The sequence below is a fragment of the Bactrocera latifrons genome, unplaced genomic scaffold (genome assembly GCF_001853355.1).
Source record: "Bactrocera latifrons isolate USDA-ARS-PBARC rearing strain unplaced genomic scaffold, ASM185335v1 scaffold_412, whole genome shotgun sequence".
Classification (NCBI taxonomy): domain Eukaryota; kingdom Metazoa; phylum Arthropoda; class Insecta; order Diptera; family Tephritidae; genus Bactrocera; species Bactrocera latifrons.
In genome coordinates, this window is record NW_017537060.1 from 184,810 (window position 1) to 207,136 (window position 22,327).

Here is a 22,327-nt window from a genome sequence, read left to right on the forward strand (position 1 = left end):
TTTTTTGTACGAATTCATTTATTCCATTTCAAGTAAATGGTATTATATTCAGCAAATGTACGAATAATGCTTAAATTGTGTGTATTTCAAAATTATGTTGAATGATTTATGTTGAATTATGTGTGATAATGGAAATTAAATTGAATGCATGTATGAGTGGTAGAAATTAATAGATGCTTAAAATAGATTTAAGTGAAAAGTATTAATAATAATAAGTATAGACTTATAAAGCGATAATGTAGGAGGCATCGCCAAATTAATAAGATGACTAAAGTAGATTGAATTACTAGATTCATATGGTCATCGGTATTTGGCAAGATGCCAAAGCAAAGGCCAAGCAAAAAAGGAAGAGCAGCAAAGGCAAAGCAGCACAGGCTAATCAGCAAAGGGAGAGCAGCAAAGGCAAGCAGCCATCCCAACAAACAAATGAGTATAGTGGTGAAATCGAAATAGTTCGAAAATAACCCAGTGAACAAAAGTGAAAGTGAATAGTGGATACATCAAATAAGTGCTTGTGAATTTTTTTTTGTATTTGTATTCGCATTTAAATAAAGCAATTAAGCACACATCAATTTTGTTTGTGTCATCCGAATACTAGCGTGCAAGTGCATTGGGACGATTACCCAGCAAGCACATACAAATTAAAAAAAAAAATATATATATATATATATATATATATACTTAGAGAAAATACTTTACTCAATTTATTAATTTTTTTGTTCTTTCGAAAATTCACGCTTCACTCAGAAACAACGCACTACTAATTTTTAGTTTGTCCGTGAGTGCTTCTGTAACTTTTGAACTTTTTGCAACATATTTGCAAATATTTTAAATTTTAATTTCAAAGTTTTAGATCCGATTTTGTGCAACATTTTTGCAGTTCCGGTTCAATTTCCAAAACAATGGAATCCCACAGCTGCAGACGCTCTACTGGAGTTTGAGGAGTCTTTTACTCCAACAGCAAACAACMAAAGTGCCTACTCTCTCGAAGTACAACAAGCTGAACTGAGATCTCTGTGGGCAGAGGTAAAGTCAGAATACAAGTTGTGTTTGCCAAAAGTGGATCCTTCCGACACAAGCTCAATTGACGACATTAAGCTTAAATATTCAAGCTGTTACCAYGCTTAKGTGTGTTGCGCGGCCTTGATGGGCGAACACATGCACAACCTCACGGCGTTCAACCCGTGAGGTATTCTATCAATTTACCGACATGTAATACTGAGATATTTCATGGCGATGTTTTACAATGGCCCTCATTTAGGGATTTATTTGCTGCTATATATGGGAATAACCCAAGGCTATCTCCGGTAGAAAAGTTATTCCATTTACATCAAAAAACGCGAGGTAAAGCAAAAGCTATTGTTTCGAAAGCGCCACCGACGAATGACGGATTCGCATTGGCTTGGAATAATTTGTTGTGTAGGTATGAAAACAAGCGAGTGCTTTTCCACACACAACTAAATTTATTGTTCAAGCTCCTGCACATTTCTACAGAATCTGAGACCGAACTCAGAAATTTACAGCGGGAGATAAATAGCTGCATATCAGCTTTACAGATACATGGCATCGATGTAGATAGCTGGGATGCCATGTTCACGTATTTGTGTTCTATCCGACTACCGGACTATACACTGTCGCTTTGGGAACAATCTCTGGATTCGGATTCAGAGATSCCAAAATGGGTTGAGTTAGACAAGTTTCTAACCAAACGGGTTAAAACGCTTGAGAGAGTATCAAACCTCRAAGGCGAGTTGAGTACTCAACCTAATATTGAGTCGGCTGATGGTGAAGGTCGGATACCAACCTTGCAGTCAAGGATTGGATCCAAACCCATCAATTTCCATCACGCTAAGAAAAACAACATTAAATGTAAACTGTGCTCATCTCAATCGGACATTTTGAAAACTTGTCAAAGATTCATTAAGATGCAACCTAACGCACGTTTAAATGCTATCAGAAAACTTCACGTCTGCCTTAACTGTTTATCAGACTCACATGAAGTCAAAAATTGTAGAAGTATGTTTAATTGTAATAAATGTAAACAGAGACGTCCCTCTATGATTCACCGGGATCAGAGTGAGGAAATAGGTGAGATATCCGACAGCACAGACACTACTGAAATTTCTACTAAATCTCATGTGGCCTCTATTAAGACCAATATTTCAAATGTGCCTACCAGTCGAAGCATGCTCTTAGGTACAGCCATGGTGACCATATGTCACAACAAGAGCGCCTTCACTGTCAGAGCCCTGATTGATTCGGGATCTGAAGCCACCTTCTTAAGCAATAGTCTACAAAAACGCTTACATCTGGCAAGCAAAAAGGTCAGCGCGCGAGTTTCAGGATTGAATAATACCGTATCAGGACGAGTTCAATCGGTATGCGCGATTACAATTGGTTCGCCCCGCAACAAAAGTTTAAGCGTTGGTACTGCCAAAATTGACTGGACTGCTTCCATCCAGGTCAATTAACTCCTCAACTTTAAAAAGGTTGCGCAATATCCCCTTAACGGATAATAATTTCTATACGAGTCAAAAGGTTGACTTGTTGATTGGAGCGGATCTTTACCCGAAAATCATTCTAACTGGGGTAAAGTCGGAAATCTTCGGATCACTTGTTGCACAACGTACAGTGTTCGGTTCAATCTTAACAGGTTCCGTTCCCTCCGAAGAAGTGAAAATAAATGGCAAAGGCGAGGCACAAAATTCAACAATAACGCAACAACAAACACAATCCCATTTTTGTAGTCAAAATTATACTAATTTCATATTTACACAACAGGCATAAGAATCGCCCCATCAACAGACTATGCGGCAACAGCAGTCGAAAAGACAACAGAAACAATTATCACCACATCATCCAACAACGCCCCAACAACAAATGCATCAACCATATCAACAGCAGCRCCAGCACCAGTTGCTAGGCGATCCGTTTGCTGCAATGTTAACGGCGACACGAGATGCACCAGCTAGTCTCCAATCTAGACTACAACAACAACAGATTTCACAATTGGAGTCACAGCCACCGCCGACATCAACGCCTACCCAGATCCTAACACAGACGCAGACAGCGATTCAGTCACAGTCGCAACCTCAGTCGCAGACATAACCGCGGCAACAGCCATTACCACAACAGCATCAAAAACAACAACGGCAGCAGTCAACGCAGAATAAAGCACAGCTGCCGATAACGCAGCCGTCTATGTCTCTAGCGCACATTTCGTCACCCATGGCGTCCAACCCAAGGGTGGCAGCGCAACAACAACAACTTCAGCATCAACCGCTGGAAATCAGCTGCATCAGCCACCGCAACAGTCCCCTACACCGACATCAACACCATCACATCATTTGGCTAACATTCTGAACCAAACAGCCACCTCGAACGGCTCTTCTACATTGACCGTGGTGGCAAACGACAGCAACAACAGCAGCAGCAACAGTTCGACCAACAGAATTTTCTACAATCAGACCACCTCAGTGCATGACGGTAACACGCAAAGCTCTGACCAACGATGCCTCTCCCGCATACCACACTCGATTCGTCTCGAGACTCGATTCGTCTCATCGGCCACCCCATCCGAAGCGAAGGCGTCGGCGAGACGTTCGTCGTCAAGCAGGTGCACGCYGTATTATCAAGGAGAGGGGGTCAACTCATCGACACTGGGATATATAATGTCCGGTGTCGTATAATATCGGTACCATAAAGTACACTGGCTGCCAACACCTCACATTTACCGCCTACCCATGATCGAGTTACACTCGAGTCGTCTCGCCGGCCTCGGAAGGTGGTGACTTCTATGCAAATTGGCGGCATGGCAATGACCGACTGAGATTCGATTTATCCCAGCGGCATTTCCCGAACCGAACTTGAGAATGTTGACGCCGCCCCCACCCAATTTCTTTGCCACGTCTGTATTGGCAGAGCAATCTTTTCTTTTCCTCTTATTCGAAGTTTTTTCGAAGTTTTAATTCGCGCGCAACTAAACCATAACTAAAAAGTTGCGCGCTCTCTTCTTTTGCGACCGCTCACCGATCCAGACGTGCTAAGTTTTTGTCCAATTTATTATTTGTAAAATACATTTATTATAAGAAACCTTTTGTTTTTTTTTATTTAACATTTGTGGAATAACTTGCGCCGATCGTTTCCTCACGGCCAACCACATCTACGGAAAGAACGAGCACCGTGCTCCACCACCCGTGCTCCCAAATCCAAATCTCACAATTCGACTTTCGAAATACACTACTTTCTTGCATTATTTGTTTATTTATTTATCCTTTTTGTTAAAAGAAAACAAATTGAAATTTGTATTCTTTTTTCTTTGTATTTGTACACATATATAAAAATAGTTCCTTTCTGTATCATATATCAACTTTATCAAAAATACTTGCGCCCTATAAAGACAGAATGAGATCTTACTATAATTTAGAAAAACAGCCCGAAACCAAAATATTAATTAATAAAATAGAAACATTAAAAAATCAACGTATGCCAAATATCTATAGGAACAAAAGATCACTTAACTTTCTTGGTTCTGTTACTTAAATTTATAACTGGTACACCAGATCATGACGACGTTATCGAAATAAAAACATCAACTAATAGAAAATAATAACAAATAAAAAAGCATTAAATCACTCGATTCTAAAGCAATAAATGAGAATTTAATAATAGGAGAAATTTACATATAACGAATTACAAACAATAAAAGATACTATTAATTTCTTGAAAAATAAAATTTTTTACTCTTGCACACTTAATTTGAATAACGTGCATGAATTAATAAACCATGATTAGTTAGATCTTCCACTAATCAATGTATTGGAATATTCTGATATCCATATTTCTTATTTAGAACAAGCTATAATTACAATTTACAAACACCCAATACTCGGAACTAAATGTAGATTATTTAATGTATACCCTTTTGCTCATAAGCATGGTAAAATTATTCTAGACTCTACAATAGCAAAGAGTTTCAAAATGCAAGAATTTTTTCAGCAATTTTATTTGTAAATCAGAATCCTCTGATAATTACAATATCAAAATACTAAATTTTAATCCAGCATAATGTGAAACAATTCGCGAAAATAACGCTCCACTCCAAATTCTAGAAAACGGTCATATTTTGACAGATTATAAGCATTCTTGGAATAATATGCCTATATCTGGCCCGAAATTAATTCATTTTTCAGAATTCGCAAACATTGATGGAATTATATATTACATCCATCAACAACAAATCAGAGAAATCGTACAAAAACAGCACAGCGAAAAATTCGAACTCCGTATTCTTCCCTCAAAATCAAGCTACAAGTTCAGTAACATACAAGAATTCTCAACATTTTTAATTCCTGTCCAAGAAAATCCAGTGCATTCACATTAATAATCATAGCATTTCTTACTTTCTTAGCAATCATTTACAGATTAGTTCACCTTTGCAAATATTGCGAAAATGTTAGAATACTCAACAGACAAAGTCAAATCGATGGCTTACCCAGTTAGAACAGTGACGGTCATGTTACCAAGTGACGTGCCGGTCACGTGTGCTGGTTTAATTGTCACTTTTTCCTATCACTTTCTTAAGGGCGAATYAAAAAAGCTCCCAAAACTTTTGTATACATGTGATCTTTTATCACCTTCTCGCTCACATATTTTCTGCTGTAATCAAACTATATCCTTCTCTCTCACACTTTCATTAAATTTGGGATAAATCAACAAAACTGTTTTCAGGAAAGCGTGACTGTGCATTCTACAATAGCCTAGTGGGTAAAACACTCGCTTGGTATTCCTGCAACCTAAAGTTCGAAACTCAAAAATATAAAGATTTTTTTATAAAATATTTTTTTTTTTTATTNAATATATAAACTATTTTTAATAGTTTGATTTCAGTTTTGATATTTTATATTACGAAAAATTATAATTGAAAAGTTAGATGTGTACAAAACTACATATGCGAATTGAGTAATGGCAACATTGTTCAAGCAAATTGATTTTTTTCACAACTCTTTTGCCCTTCACTCCGTAAACTGATATTCCCCTCATCAAGCCATCGTGCGCACTTTGCTAACTCTGCGGGCTAAAAATGTGCCTATCCCTGTGCTATGCAATAGCTTTACCGCGGCAGTCCCCTAGTGCCACACGTCTTTTTTTTTTAATAATATAAAAATTATTTCGATAAATTCTTATATAGATATAAAAAATAATATATACTTATACATATATCAAAAAAATTATTACAATATTATATTTATCATTCAGCTTTTCGCTTCCTATATTTTTTTTGCTTAAATCTATGGTGGCTCATTTCGATGGACTTCCGCATTTGTTGCTCGAAATTCGCAAGTCCACAGGTGATGAAAGAATCTATAAAAAATGTAATGAAAAATCAATGTAAAATACATCTTTTTAGGTAAATATGTATGTATTAAATTTACCATATAATATGTTGGACAACAGAAATTTCGATAGCGGTTGCTTGCCTCCACTACCGTCCGAGTTTCACAAACTCAGGAATTCGTCAGTGTTCAGTTGCCGCAACACTGTCGGAACTACCTTTCATCCTTAAAACAAACTGTTTCTGTAATTTGAAAATATTATGCAAAATAAATWTTGTTTATTGAAGAAATTGTATACATTACTAACCGTTGCTGTAGCGAATTCTTCGCATTTCAGTTTTTCTTCCATTTCCAAAGTTGCAGCTAGTGTTGTTAATGGTAGGGWCAGTCAGTCGGCATACTGATTGGTGAACTTTCCGCATTAGCACCTTACATTCGCGGACGGTTTCTTGTTGGGCCATTTCTTCGCTTTTTTGAATTATCTRAAAAGAACAAGTGCAGTTAGAGAATGCTTTAATAATGCCTAATCAACCACATCTATAGAACAATAAAAAGTTTTATGGACATAAACTTACATTTTCTTTCAAAAAGCTGCCCATCTTCCTTTCCATGTTTTCAACTCTGGAAGACAACTCTTGTAGTTGGGAGGTAATAGTTTTTAACATGTTAAAAACATCTGAAAAAGGTGTAAACATAATAAAGTAAAAATTTTTAAGAAATGCATTTTGATTACCATTTCCATCCACAGGCAAATTGTTTCCTTGTTGCTTTGTGAAGCTTGCCTCTGAGTTGTAGCAACCAGAAATGTTGAATTTCTTCCATTTAAATGTCAATTGTTCTACAATAACAAATGCGTAAAAATAAATTGAAAACTAAAATGACAATTTTACATGTACCTTTTACGGGAGTCGAAGACGTTGTTGGGCATTCCTCCAAATAGGTGTCATCAGAAAGCGCTGGTGAATCCATCTGATTAAGAAATAAAAATTTGGTAGCATCAAAATTCATTTTAAATAACTTAACATAATATAATAAAATACCATCGGGACAATACAATAATTACAGAGAAAAATACTAATTTGAAAATTCATGAAATAGATGATGTAAAATCGAAATTAGAAGAAACTTGCTCTCATGTGGAATAGAAAAATATTTATAAATTATATCGTCTTCTTCTATTTTAAACAAATGTGGGTCCAATTTATCTGCCAATAAAATACCTTAACCAGATGACGGTTCCAATGGTTCTTGAAAKTAGTTTTCAACACCCAAGATAGAATGTGCCGATAAAGTTGCGATACCAGATTCCTCTATCCTGCCTGTAACTTTTATGGGGCTTAATTTTTGACTAAAACAATAGGAGTCTTTTTCTGTTTTAAAATCTATATTAAACGAATTAATTTTGGATATTTTATTGCAAGTAAAATCTGGAATATTTCTTTCTTCTAGCCTTAAATGTAATTGCTGCAGGATTTTATTGGGCTTATTTATAAGTTTTTTTAAATATTGCATGTGATTTTCAAACTTGTAATTGTAACTAGCTTTATATTGTAACTAGCTTTAGTGCTATATAAGTGCTATAAGACTTCTTGCATGATAGTAGCCTTATACCTGTGTGYAATAAGAGGAAATGGTAGTAATGGTCATCACCAATGCAAACCTTTAGGACAAATATACCTATATACAATAAGAACTGCCTAAACTCTGTCGCTTTTCAATTGCTGATTTCATCTAAACTTCTACATATTCGACCGAACTCTGAAGGAACTAAATTGGAAATAAATGTAATTTTTTCGTTAACTTTGCTTACGTTTATATTGCCTTTTTTAATCAACAATTGAAGCAACTTTTTACATATACCAAGATCTACAATGTGCATTGGGTCTAAAGGAAATTCGGAAACCATTTTGAAATTTCCTGATTCTAAAATGCTTTCTCTAAATTTGAAAGGATTAATGTGATGTGATCTATCACTTTTATTTTTAAAAGATTGGTCAGTTCTTAAATGTTTTATTTATTTTGAGAAACAAACTCTCCTTTCTTTGCAGTCACCCATTTGATCACATTTAGAACAACTACTTTTTCCAGTGTGCGACTGCACACCTGTAACAAAAGCTCGAGCAGCAGTATCGCAGCAGTATCGCAGCAAAACAAACGAATATCAAATTTCTTCTTTACAGGATAAGCACCAACCTAAAGACCATTTTTTTTAAAATAATTTACTTCTCCACAAAATTCTTTTAAAAAATCATTAATGCTCCAAAGGTTTTTCTGTTCCAGAAAAGCACGCAATTGTAAATGGCAATTCGTTTGGAAAATTAACTATGGATGCTAGAATAGGCCACAATACTTTATTGGAATTCTTGAATAATTTCAGGCCATCTATTCCCACATCAAGCAYAATATTATTTTCATTTTCAAGTTGAGGAAATGAATTTTTCTCAAAATGACTTTGAATTCCTCTATATAAAAAAGATCCACTTAAAATCGTTTGAATATTTACTTGTTTTCGGCTGGTACCTAGGAGACTTTCAGCCGTTAGAGGTAAATCTTTGTAACCTATTTTTCGCARCGTTTGCAGAAGATCGATTAGTGTATTATGGGACACCCTATTTCTCAAAGCCCAAGCTTTTAATTCTAAACTAAATGAACTATTTTCTATCACTTTTAAAATTTCGCTATCACTAACATAGCTATTACTGCAATTTGAAGAAAAATCAAGGGAGCTTAGTGAACTGCATCCCTCCACATCAGGATCACAATCAAAATTTACATCTTTTTCACAAATTTAGATGCACTAAGATTAAAAGCCTTTTTGTCCCGGTTCATATATGCACTAAATGTATTTTTCTTCATATTTGTTATTTTCTATACTCACCCTTTTTCAAAATTTCACTTGTAGACACACTCGTAGACACAAAAACGAAATTAAATAAACACAATTAAAATATATTTAAATATTTATTTYATATAATTTTGCATAAATATGCACAAGCACAAATCTTCACAGTTCTAATTATGGATGCGTTTGTAACCGAATTTTTTTTTCTTCGAATTCAATTCGTCACAACGAAACGAACAAGCAAACGTCAAATTCACGGTATCATGCTGTACGCTTTCACATTCATCGTTTTCAATAAGCGGTGACAGCTAAAAAAATTTGTTTGTCTTCTTTTGTTTTATTTTTGATTAACATCTGTTGAGTGAAGAGCTTATAATATAAAACAAACAAAATACACAATAGATTGACTTCTTACTCATTTCAAAGATTTGTGTGGGAGTGTTAGTGACAAGTAAAAATTGTGTAAAAGTATTGGAGTTTCGGTCACGCAAGTTTTGCTGGGTTATTTGCAGGGGATTTGGCGACGCTGAAGACAGCCTAAGTAAATTTCATGTGTTGAACACAATGCTCGCGACAGACTGCAGCCGCACGACATTGAACTGAAAATGGCGCTGTGAATTCTACTACATGAACGTTTGCATATAAACAATTTCGTTGTGGCCATACTAATACCTTGCCCTTCGATGAAATTTTGATATTTTGTTCAAAGTGAAATTTTTTATGCAAAAAATAAGTAAATAGGTAAATATTTTTGCTTTAAATTATCAATTGTTATACAAATGATGTAACAGAGCTATTTATGCTTTTATTTGTAAAATAACGTCAAGTTTGTTGGAGCTGTGAATAATTTTACATTTTAGATATCAGTGGCATCACCGCTCTACCTCATCTCTCTATCTTTCATTCTACTGTCAACTCTACTGTCGTCGGCAAATATAGGATTAATTTGAAGTTAGCGAGAACGACAACTCTCGGCCTGCAGTCGTGTCGTCGTGCAGCTGTCAAAATAGGTGTGTCCATAAGAACGTGTGTATTTTAATATTTGACAAATGTAGTTTGCAGTCTGTCGCGCTCTATGTGTTCAACAGATCACACTTAACCTAAACAAACAATAAAATTCCCGTATTATAAACACAACAGACAGAATTCCATAACGAAAAGCCGATAAGCATTATAAAACTATCTTTTTTCTAGCAAGTAAACAAGCATTCCCGTAAGTATAAATATCACTAAGATTATAAAATGTAGTCAATAAGAAATTATCAATAAAACAGGCAACACGAAAATAAGTATACTACCCAAATAAATATAATTTGTTTTACTCGCGACAAACAACGGTTCGTTAACTCCTGCATTGATCCTCTAATCTAGCATAGATAACTTGATAGGAATCTCTTTGGTTCGAGAGAGAGCAATTTTTATAACATTTGCCAATGATGCCACTGCTGAAAAATATTAGATTGGGCATTGGGCATACACAACTTTTGGGCATTTTGCTGTTTTCACATTTCCACTGAGGTATGCAAATATCGCGTTACCGATATTATTTTTGGGTGCTCGGATCCCCAGTAGACCTATATCGCCAATATATATAAATAATTTTACAAACTACTGACATCTAATTTTACAAAATTTTCACGACGCACTAATTTTGGCAGTTCGTTTTTCCGCTACTCTTCTGGCATCCGGCCTTTTTCACTAACTGACGGCACCCTGATTGTGTTTTGTTGCCAGCTCAGATCAGGGTGACCTGCCAGCTGACAAGCGAGAGAGCAAGAAAATATATTCTGATCAATTTATCTAAGAATCTAGCTCTCAAAATGTGCATGCGTGAGTTAAGAAAGATACAAATGGGACATTGTATAGCCATAACCCTAAAGATTTGGACACAGCTTACGCAGTAGCTAGTACTATTTACCACGGCAATGTGAATCACCAATTCGAGGTACATTGTAACCTCCCAAGGGGGAATGAGCAACAAAGATTCCAGCAATCTGATGATAAAAGGAAATATCAACTTCGCTTCAACGAACAACATCATGCACCAAACGTCAGAATACAGAGGAGTTATCAGATAGAAATTATAATCAACCGCAACAGAAACTTGCACCAGAACCAATGGAAGTAGACATTTCGCAACAGTACCAGCTACCAACGAAGAAATCCGCGTCACCAACCAAATCTATTTAATAGCGTATCAATCAAACCGCACAAGCAGACTACGATGGGCATTTTGAGACACGTAAACGGGTTGCCTCGTAAAGAAAAACAAAATTAACCGGCACACCCGTTACAATTTTAGTGAACACAGGATCGACTAATAATTATATTAGTAACAAATGTGAAATCGGTAAGTCAATACAAATTATTCCTTTTAGAACAAAAACTTTACTGGCTTTTCAGCCATTAATTCAAAAAAAGTGGTTGGGACATATGGACATGATTTAGTATATTATGAAATAGATAGGCTAAATGAATTTGATATGATATTAAAACAGGGACTTAGAACTTTTAAAGCAGAAGCGAATTTATTTTATTATAGTTTAAAGTACCAGAAGGAAGTGACCCATAACGTAGAGCAAAAAATTAATTTTGCTATCTTAATGCGAAAAAGACATTAGAAAACGAATGCTATAAAACGTTGAAATAAATGAAGCTCTTCCTCTCACCACAACTATTCAGGCGGCAATTAGAACCTAGACAGAGAATCCAATATGGACAAAACAATATCCATATAACATTGCGGATAACGACTTTGTGAATAAAAAAAAAATAGGGAGTTATTCAGGGGTGTTGTGGAATCTGATAGTTGTCGGAATCAGAATTGAAACCGATCAAAAAAAGTAGTATGTGTTATGAATTCAGATATTATTGGTTTGATATTCGAAACATAATTTGTATCGGTTTTGGGTGTCACGAAAACCAATTTTATCGGTTTTGCTATCAGAAACAAAGAAGGGATAGTCGCTCACAGATTTTAAATGTAAGTTAAGAAATCAAGTTATTTTATTATATTGAATTAATTTATCTTTTTTTCTATAGGGGAAAACATAAGTCTAAAACACGAAATGTCTTAATTATTGAGTTTTTGGAAAATAATCCGGATATTCAAAGATTACAAAACGTAAATTAGCACCCAAATACGTCTTTATTCATTCGATAATTGTTATCTTTTTAAATCTTACTTTAATTCGGGACTTATTAAAAACCTTAATAGGATTGCTTCCAATTGTATTCATTTGCAAGTTTTGTCACATTAGTACACAGCTGGTTCAAATATTAGTTTTGCATGTGTTCGAAAAGACGAAAATCCAATCAGATTTTGTAACACCATTGTAAATCAGAAAAGGTTTGTAATTCTGACCCCTGATTAAAACATGGAATTATTAAAAGAAGTAAAAATGTTCCAAAAAAGGCACTGACGAACAAGGTAAGACAAAAAGGAAAATGGTAGTTGATTTCCAAAAAAATTATGCTCAGACATTCACAGATAGATATCCAACACCTGATGTAAAAATAAATATGCAAAATTTAGGAAAAGGATTTTCAACTATAGATTTAAAACCAGGATTCCATCAAATTTTAATAAAGGGATCCAATAGAGAAAATACCGCTTTTGTAGTCAATGGAGTAAAGTATGAGTTTGTTAGGATGCCATTTGGGTTGAAAAACGCACCCTCAATCTTTCAACGATGCGTAGACGATTTCCGAGAATATATTGCTAAATAGACGATGTATTAATATTCTCTAATTCACCCGAGAGACATATTGAACACGTTTCAACTATAATAAATGCACTACATAAAGCCAATACGAAAATTTCAGACGAAAAGTAAAATTTTTAGAAGACTCTGTCGAGTATCTTGGCCACATTATTAAGCATAATATGATTACTGTCAGTGGCGTAGCTAGGAGGGGTACGAAGGGGGCCGTCGGCCCGGGCGCAACGTCTTGAGGGAAAATACTTCAACAAATTTTTTTACAAAATTTATTATAAAAGATAAAGAGTTGTACACTCACAATGTAGTAATCTTAATAACAATGAAAAATATTAATTTTTACTCGAATACTCTTCAGTCTTTTAATTTGTCTTATATCTTTCTTAAAAATAGTGATGGAACTTAAAGATGCACTTTTCTAGCTTTGATCACATATCATTTCATTGTAATTTAAAGTTGAAGCATTTTGACATTCTATTGAGAGAATCGCAAGATTGGACAGTCTACTCTGACTCATGGTCAATCTCAAGTAAGAACTGATCATTTACGTTTGCTAATAGATACAGGTATAGTAAGTAGTATTCTTAAAGCCAACGCCAACGAATTGTAGGTTTCCAGTCCCATTGAAGAAATGTATAATGAAACTTCTGGCGAAAATCCAATTTATTCTTCGTTTTTCTTCGCTCTCTTGAATAAAAGTAGGACGTCTTGGATGTCACTATATAAATCTTCGTTATCCAAGTCTCATGGATAGGATTCGGCAAGTTGCTGGCATTTTTCTTTATTTTCGACGAGTTTGTTATTGTATGAGCCTCTGGTTAGTTCTATAATTTGTACAAAATCACAAAGAAAACCAAAACAGTCATTAAGCTTTTCCAAATTTGTGAAACGGCTGGATACTTCCATTGTTAGCTTAYCCAGAATTTCGATCATATACTATACATGAACTGCATTGATAAGCACCCAAAATATTTTTACTTACGAAAACTGGAAAACAAACTAAATTGTCATGAATGCATAGAGGAAATATTATCTCAAGTACACCCCAACGCCAAACATCTTATGACTGATGTGCGGAACACAATGCTCGCGACAGTCTGCAGCAGCACGACAGTGAACTGAAAATGGGGGCTTGAATCCTACTACATGAACGTTTGTGAGAGGGCAGCAACATAGCAATGGCCGGCATGTACACAAAACAACGCAGTTGTCCATTTTGCATGTACACAATTTCGTTGTGGAAAGGTATTAGACCTTGCACTTCAATGAAATTTTAATATTTTGTTAAAGGTGAAATTTTTAAGCAAAAAATAAGTCAATTTATTTGTTTTAAATTATCAATTGTTATTATAAATGATGTAACAGAGCTATTTTATGCTTTTATTTGTAAAATAACGTCAGKTTTGTTAGAGCTTTGAGTAATTTTACATTTTACATATTAGTAGCATCACCACTCTACCTCATCTCTTTATCTTCCATTCTACTGTCAACTCTACTGTCGTTGGCCAATATAGGATAAAATTGAAGTTTGCGAGAACGACAACTGTCGGCCTGTAGTCGTGTAGTCGTGCAGCTGTCGGAATAGGTCCGTCCATAAGAACGTGTGTATTTTAATACGTACGAAAATATTATGAGGAACAGGTATAATACAAATTCGAATGAAAAAGAAGCTATTCTTGTCAGTAAAATAGAGGCTTTAAAATCACAATTAATGCCCACAAATAACAGGGCACGACCTTCACTAAACATTTTAGGCTCAATTATAAAATTCGTCACCGGGACACAAGACCATGACGATTTAAAAGAAATAAAAACAGGGTTAAATTAATCGAAAACAATAATAAACAAACTCTCAGTTTGAAAAATTATTAGAAAAATTAGATCCGAAATCTATTGTAGTAGAATTTTTAATAAGAAAAGTTTACAAAGAGTTAGAAGCAATTACAATACAATTCATTTTTGTGTGTACAGGAATCCGATAATCACAGTATATAAAAACCCTATCATTAATAATAAATGTAAATTATACAATTTAATTCTGTTCGTCCGTCTTTCCGTAACTGGAGAGTCCTACGAAAGTTTAAAATTGCAACCCCAACTTTGAGCCATATAATAGTAGAAACATGTGAATCAATAGTAAAAGTACTCAGGGATTTTATTTCAGTATGTATTATTCAACAAAAAACATAAGACATTTTTCAAAATGTGAAAAACTAAAGTCATAAAGGGAGGAATATGAGTGCTTATAAGCTATACTTAAAATAATTACATTCCAAAAGAGTTAAGAATAATCTGAGTTGGTGAATAATTCATTATAAATGCGATATTTTGTGCTCGCGTCAAGGTTGTTTCCATTAGCATGCCAATTTATGCTGATTGCAGGTACAAACTGAGGTTGTTGTGGTCCAGAGTGATGACTTGACTGATGTAGAGTGATGACTTCTCTGGATGGCTGGAGTTGGTGCGCATGGGATTGAAGTGATATAAGCTCCTCAGGACTTTGCAGCGGTGTGGAAACAAAATATTGTGAAGCTGCAGATGAAGAATCGCTCGAAAAAAATGGTGTTGAAGAAGATCGTGGTGGAAAGCTATGCTGTGTCGTTTTATTTTCAAATAATTTGTAGAAGCTTTGATTAAAGCGTTCCAATACTCCTTATTATAAAACTTCCATTATAGCTTTGTTGGCAAAGAGTAGTTGTGTGGAAGCAAGTTTTCTGAAAAGCAATTCCCACGTTGAGCTGAATGTGCTTATATCGACCTTCGATTGCTTTGAAGAGCTTCGACTGCCTTAGCTAGCAACTCACTCCTTTCTTTTCGACTATAGTCTTTTTTTATATTTCTTTGCAGAAGGTGGTCGATTCTAAACGATATAAAAAATAATATTGTTATTGTTTCAGGTGCTCAAAAATGCCTTGGTGCTATTGATGGCAAACATATCAACATTAAAAGACCACCACATTCAGGCGCTTACTATTTCAACTACAAGAAAACATATAGCATTGTACTGATGGCCCTTGTCAATGCAAAATATTAATTCACAATGGTCGAAGTTGGAGCTAAGGGAAGAGTTGGAGCTAATGGTGGGGTTTATAGAAACTCAAATATTGCAGTTATGCATGAAGAGAGAAAGTTAAAAATTCCTGGTTTTGACAAAGAGCTGCCGTTTGTTTTTGAAGCAGATGACGCTTTTGCCCTGCATGAAAATTTTATGAAGCCATATAGCCATAGAGGATTGACACACCAACAGCTACAGTACAACTACCGAGTATCACGAGCAAGACGTTTGAAATTATATCTTCAAGATTTCGTGTTTTACTGACCACCGTAAATTTATCCCCAGAAAAGGGCTCGAAAATTGTACTTGCGTTACGTTATTTGCATAATTTTTTTAAGTAAACGTAGTAGCCCTTCATATCTTCGCAGAATAGGAGATAATGATAAGCAATTCATTGAAATGGCAGAATTGCAAAATACCACAAGCCGAAACTATTCCAACAACGCTAAGGAAATTCGAAACATATTCTGTGAATATTTAAATAGTGTCGGTTCATTGGAACATTAACTTTATAAAAAAAATTTTTACAAAATTGAAATTAAAAATACATATGTATGTACCTATTTTGTACATTAAAAATATTGTATTATTTACTTACTTCTTCAACAATATCTCCTTCATTCTCCTCAATTTCTATTGACGAATAGCCGCTTACTTGCACCTCCTGATCTTCCAAAAACGAGAAGTCATCAAAATACCATAACGTTGAGCCAGCCCCAGATTTTGAATTTTTTTTTAAGTTCGCGGCGGTAAGATGAACGAAATGAATTAATTTTGTATTTTAAATTTTCCAAGTTAGCGTTACCATTAATTTCTTTTAATTTTGATAGAAGCACTTTATATGCTTCATTCTTTTTTTAAGCTATTGCATAGCTTTTATCGCGGGCCACGGGGACCGAATCCAGAAATTCCGTAACGAAAAAACCTCACGCTTTGTCTGTATGTTTACGAAAGCAAATGCGAGCCATATACATATGTATGTACATGCATTCACAATAACAAGTGTCGCACGTTTTTTATTGTGTAATAATTGTATAATGCGAATATGCATATTTCATGAAGGTCATCAATTTTCTTCTTCACTTTTTAATAGTCGAAATAAATATAATGTATTTGAAATATTAATTTATTTAAACATTAAAAAAATATATTAAAGAAAAATAAAATTAAAAAAACGTTTCCTACGCTCAAAAAGTGTAACTTGAATTAATATCAAAGAAAAAGGAATACTGCATGAATAAAATAAATAAATAATTATAATTGCATAAGTTGATACAAAATGCTATGCCAGGGTTGGCATTTTGCCCGAGCTAACAGTTTTAAGTTTTATTGTAACTACTATAAATTTGTAAAATGTAGGACAAATAACAAAAAGTATAATAAATATTTTATTTTAGTAATAATTTGTTTAATATGTCTTTATAATAGCATTTAATTTAGTTTATTTGAAACAACAAATTCTATGTTTGGTTTAATCTCATTTGCTGTAGCTACACGCATTATTGTACAAAAATTTTAATCAAATAACCTACTTCGTATTTTATGTTTGTTTAATTTCATTATTAAAAAAAATTGTTCACAAGTGTAGGTACTTCCAAACATAGATATAATTTTCGAATCAAAAAGTTTTAAACCAGGTTATTTCTTTAAACTTCCTTATAAAAAGTAATTTCAATAATAACTTCAGTTTATGATCCACTGTTTCTTCAAACACATATGCCCAAATGAATTTTATGAGAGCGCAATGTGAATGATTGGCCAACACCGCTTCTACTGCCCGCTTACCAGGGATAATGGGATGCCCAACTTATTCCAGTGAGAGAGCGCCTCAAAATAAGCGTTTTTTATAACATTTTCCATTATGGCCAGATCGCACCAAATAAGAATTTTTGGACATTTTAAATTAACATACCCAACATTTATTACGATTGCAAATTATTATATATTGGACTTTTAATATATGGCGAAACTACTTAATTCCTTTTTTAGGATTTTATAGTATATTAAAACAACTGACTTTCGATGTTTCAATACTTAATAAGGTGAATTAAGCCTGTTAGTTCTCAATTAATAAATGTTTTTAATCATTTGTAATAGAATATTAATTCTATTATGCATCAAATTACAAAACGTTTCATGATATATATTTAAATTTCGCATTATCATTGATTTTTATTGTTTTAAATTTGTATTAGCGATCTTGAACGGCGGCAATAAATTCCTCCGTTCACATATATTTTTGGTATAATTTCAAWCTGGCCGTTTCAGTCATTCCAATTGCAAAACGTCAAAACCTACTCAATCCAGTCAACTGTCAAAGTTCGGTAGGTTTTGACGTTTAGCAACTTCCAGTGAGAGAGGAGTTGGGCATCCCATTATCCCTGCCGCTTACCATAGAATTTCCAACGATTTGGATAATTATAAAAAATGTCTTCACTATGTTCGAAATTTTCTTAAATTAACTCAAAATCAGAGTCGAATGCTATTATTAAAAAATATATAAACTATTTTTAATAGTTTGATTTCAGTTTTGATATTTTATATTACGCAAAATTATAATTGAAAAGTTAGATGTGTACAAAACTACATATGCGAATTGAGTAATGGCAACATTGTTCAAGCAAATTGATTTTTTTCACAACTCTTTTGCCCTTCCCTCCGTAAACTGACATTCCCCTCATCAAGCCCTCGTGCAAACTTTGCTAACTTTGCGGGCTAAAAATGTGCCCATCCCTGTGCTATGCAATAGCTTTACCGCGGCAGTCCCCGAGTGCCACACGTCTTTTTTTTGTTTTTTGTTTTTATAGCACTCCCTTTTTATTTGCCACAGTTCTGGAAAACTTCGATAGTGTTCAAAGAACTCTTTCCCAAATTGCTCGTTCATCCGCGACACCATTCCTGCACACTGTCTTTTTTCCGACTGAATGTGCTGAACACATTGAGCGCGTCAGTCTCCAAGCGACATCTGTCAAATATTAAAATATACACGTTCTTATTCTACAGTGATTTCTATTTTCTATTAATTACGAATTTTCCCTCTTTCATTAAATTAGGAACCGTTCTTAAATAACTACTTTATGAGTTTTAGCAGCTAAACGCTTGTCGCGTTCCTCATAATGCCCAATTTAAGATCCTTGCCTTTTGGCAGAGAAATGTAGGGCTTATTGCCCTTGCCGATGATGAAAACGTTTGCCAATCTTCTGGCAAACACATGCCCTTGCGAGTCCTTTACGTGAACGATAGCGAAGGAACCGGGAAGTCTTTCACGGTTGACCACAGTACCGACACGACCCAAATTTCTAAGTTCAGTGATCATGCAGAGGTTTCCTGAGTCCAATTTGATGTAGTCAGTGATTTTAGCAGTGGCACAGTTATTTTGACAGCTGCACGTCTACAAGACTGCAAGCTGACAGTTGTCGTTCTAGCTAACTTCAATATATTTTTATATTTGCCAACGACAGTAAAGAGATGAGGTAGAGTGGTGATGCCACTAATATGAAAAATGCAAAATTATTCAAAGCTCTAACAAACCTGACGTTATTTTACAAATAAAAGCATAAAATATGTCTATTATATTATTTGTAATAACAATTGATAATTTGAAGCAAATAAATTTACCTATTTACTTATTTTTTGCATTGATTCATTGTTGATTGAAGTTGAGGAATGCACCGCGATTTTTTGTCTATTGTGCCCTCTCCTGACTCACATTGACTCACTTAGCCCCAGCGCATTAATGAGTCCAATAGACTACCGGATGCTAGCAAGGCAATGCGGTCTCTATCCGGAAACATCGATCCAAGGGCATTAATCCTGCGGCTACAGCCTGCTGTTCAGTCGATCAGCAGGTGCTCCGGGGTTTCAGGCTCTCTGTCGCAGTAGCCTGAGTTTGTTCCTGGGGAGGTTTATTACAACGTTGAACCTTCTCAAATTGTATCCTCCCATTAGCAACTTGGCATGTCTCATACCGTGAGTCTGTTGCCAATGCTTCGGAGCAGATGCTTCATGGTATCTGGACCCACCCCCGTGAACAGTTCGGGTCCTACCATTTTGGTGGAGGCTGCGGAACGGGCGAGCTCGTCCGCCAGTTCCTTACCCGCTATATCTCTGTGACCAGGCACCCAGATTAGGTGTACCTGGTTTCGTTCTGCAAGGCTGTTCAGCGTTTCCCTGCACTCCTGCACTAGTAGCTATTTGATCTCGTAAGAGGAGATCCCTTTTAGCGCCGCTTGACTATCGCTGAGAATGGCTTTTCGCTCATTGCGATAGATGCTTATTTCTATACGACGGCTTATGGCAAAAACTTCTGCCTGGAAAATGCTCGGGAACTGGAACTGGAGAGCCTAGTGCGTGGGCCCACAACTCCCTCCGCATTTTCGAGCCATTGGTGTACCACCTTAAAGTGCTGTTCCTCACGCATCAGCTCGAGGGTGGAGTCATTCCACTCGTCTTTACTGACCTTAAACTTTTTTCTGAAGTTAACCACTTTGGTAGCGCTGTCCCTCGGAACGGGGGAGGTTTACATGATGCTTCCACCTCAGAGTGGAATCTAGCATCAAACCGAGGTATTTGACACTGTTGATCATCTCTATCTGGTAGCTTTCTGAGGGGTCAATAGCGGCCATCTTGGATTTTCAGTGGTAGAAAAGCAGTGCTATACATATATATTGAGGTAGTAAATACTTAGCAAATTTAGTTTATTAAATAACAAAAATTATAAATTTTGTAGCTTAATATAAAAGGAAATTATTTATTAATTATATATATTTAATAATAGGTGATTTAAATGCCATAGTGTCCAATATTTCGCCCAAAAAAATATCATTTACTGATATTCTTTATGTAGAGAGCTCTTATTAATAAAATGCAGCCTTATTTTTGGATTTCTCGGTAGTGAGTTTCCTTCTGAATGTATTTGTTTACAATTGACAGACAGAAAAAATAAAACGGTTTGCAACTTATTCTTAAGTTTTTTTTAATATTATAACCAATAATTTCAGTTTAAAACTCCAATCTCATTTGAAGCTAGATTTTTAATACATCGTTCTAATTATCATCCGTATACTATTTACGATAAAACAGATAGAAAAGGTACAATATTTTTTTCTTTATATGTGAAATTGCACAAAAATGATAAATATAACTATTTTGAGATTATTTAATTCATTGGCATATGTATTTCTCACGTACTTTTTATTCCAACGAAATGAAACGAATTTTATTAACATTCAAAGTATTTTTGATGAAATTTATTTTTGAATGTTTAAGGTTTGCAATAAGGCGCGTTACCGACTTTTTTAGGTGTATAATAAAATAAGTGTTCGAGATTAAAATATCGTATAGGCTATAATCCCCCATCTAAGGCTACGCTACGCCTATGGGATAAATATCGCCTGATTGTAGCGTTATTTCTTCTTTCTTTTGTTCTTTGCATTCATCTATTGACTGCCTAGCATGTACATACATATGTTAGCGACGCTGACTGCTGCCTACTGTATATATGCACACCGCTAGCATATGCTCTATTCCCGAAATCCTAATTAGTTTACAAACATATCTACATATTAAGTATAAGCGCATCTTTTCGCACCTACACAAAGCGTATTACCTATTGATGTGCAGTTATTATCATTGCATTTTTCAACATGTGCCTACTGCACAAGCAGGCATATAATTGCCGCTCTTTGCAGATTTGGATCAGTGCTAAAAATAAAGTTGTGACGATAGGTCACATCAATTGCAGTTCCATTTTTTGGTGCCTCCTGTGAGGACTGCGACCACCTGTCTTAAGTAATAATGGCCTCGTTAAATTTACGTGCATCGGCACATGCTTCAATTGTGCGCCTTGCAAAGGAAATCCAGAATGCATATTTCAATCCGGATAAAGTGGAGTGTGAAGTTTTACTCAGCCGAGTAAATCAACACTTTGATCGGTTTGTACACCACCACTTTGGGCTGGTCAGCAAGGCTAAGGCAAACGAAACTGCTTCTCATGACGAGTTGTTTGCAACAACAGAATCGTTGTACACCACGTTGTGTGTCACGCTGCAACGCCGCTTAAACCCCCAGACTGCCGTTCAGGTTGCATCATCGACAATAGAACACGTGACAGACATGCGATTAGATCCGGTATCAATTCCGCGACTTGACGGAAGGCCAACGAATTGGTTGGCATTTAGGGACCTCTTTGAACCGATGGTTCATAATCGAACTGACCTTAATCCTGCATATAAATTGGGTAAGTTACGCCAGYGTGTCGATCAAGAAAGTGTTCCGATGATTGGAGGATTGTATACCGGCGGCTACCACGAGTTGTGGTCCGGGCTAAAACGTCGTTATGACAATCCTCGCCTACTGGCAGAAACACACGTGCAGA

General features: G+C 35.4%; 2 protein-coding genes across 3 annotated transcripts; one reads left to right on the forward strand and one right to left on the reverse strand.

The window, feature by feature from the left end:
* Positions 1-2,808: 2,808 nt before the first annotated feature.
* LOC108972652 (probable serine/threonine-protein kinase cdc7) lies at positions 2,809-3,689 on the forward strand. The gene is made up of 2 exons (XM_018939336.1): positions 2,809-3,095; positions 3,212-3,689. Exons 1-2 carry the CDS (start codon positions 2,809-2,811, stop codon positions 3,687-3,689), a joined length of 765 nt encoding a protein of 254 aa, XP_018794881.1.
* A 2,585-nt stretch (positions 3,690-6,274) lies between these two features.
* Positions 6,275-11,495, reverse strand: LOC108972658. Of its 2 annotated transcripts, none has more exons than XM_018939343.1 (7): positions 10,476-11,495; positions 7,232-7,304; positions 7,069-7,173; positions 6,911-7,011; positions 6,643-6,817; positions 6,435-6,577; positions 6,275-6,363 (listed from the first exon to the last, which is right to left on the reverse strand). In XM_018939343.1, exons 1-6 carry the CDS (start codon positions 10,530-10,532, stop codon positions 6,549-6,551), a joined length of 540 nt encoding a protein of 179 aa, XP_018794888.1. In that variant the 5' UTR covers positions 10,533-11,495; the 3' UTR covers positions 6,275-6,363; positions 6,435-6,548. The 2 variants fall into 2 exon arrangements, with proteins under 2 accessions (XP_018794888.1, XP_018794890.1); XM_018939345.1 differs by lacking the exon at positions 10,476-11,495 and adding an exon at positions 9,214-9,792.
* Positions 11,496-22,327: the final 10,832 nt, after the last annotated feature.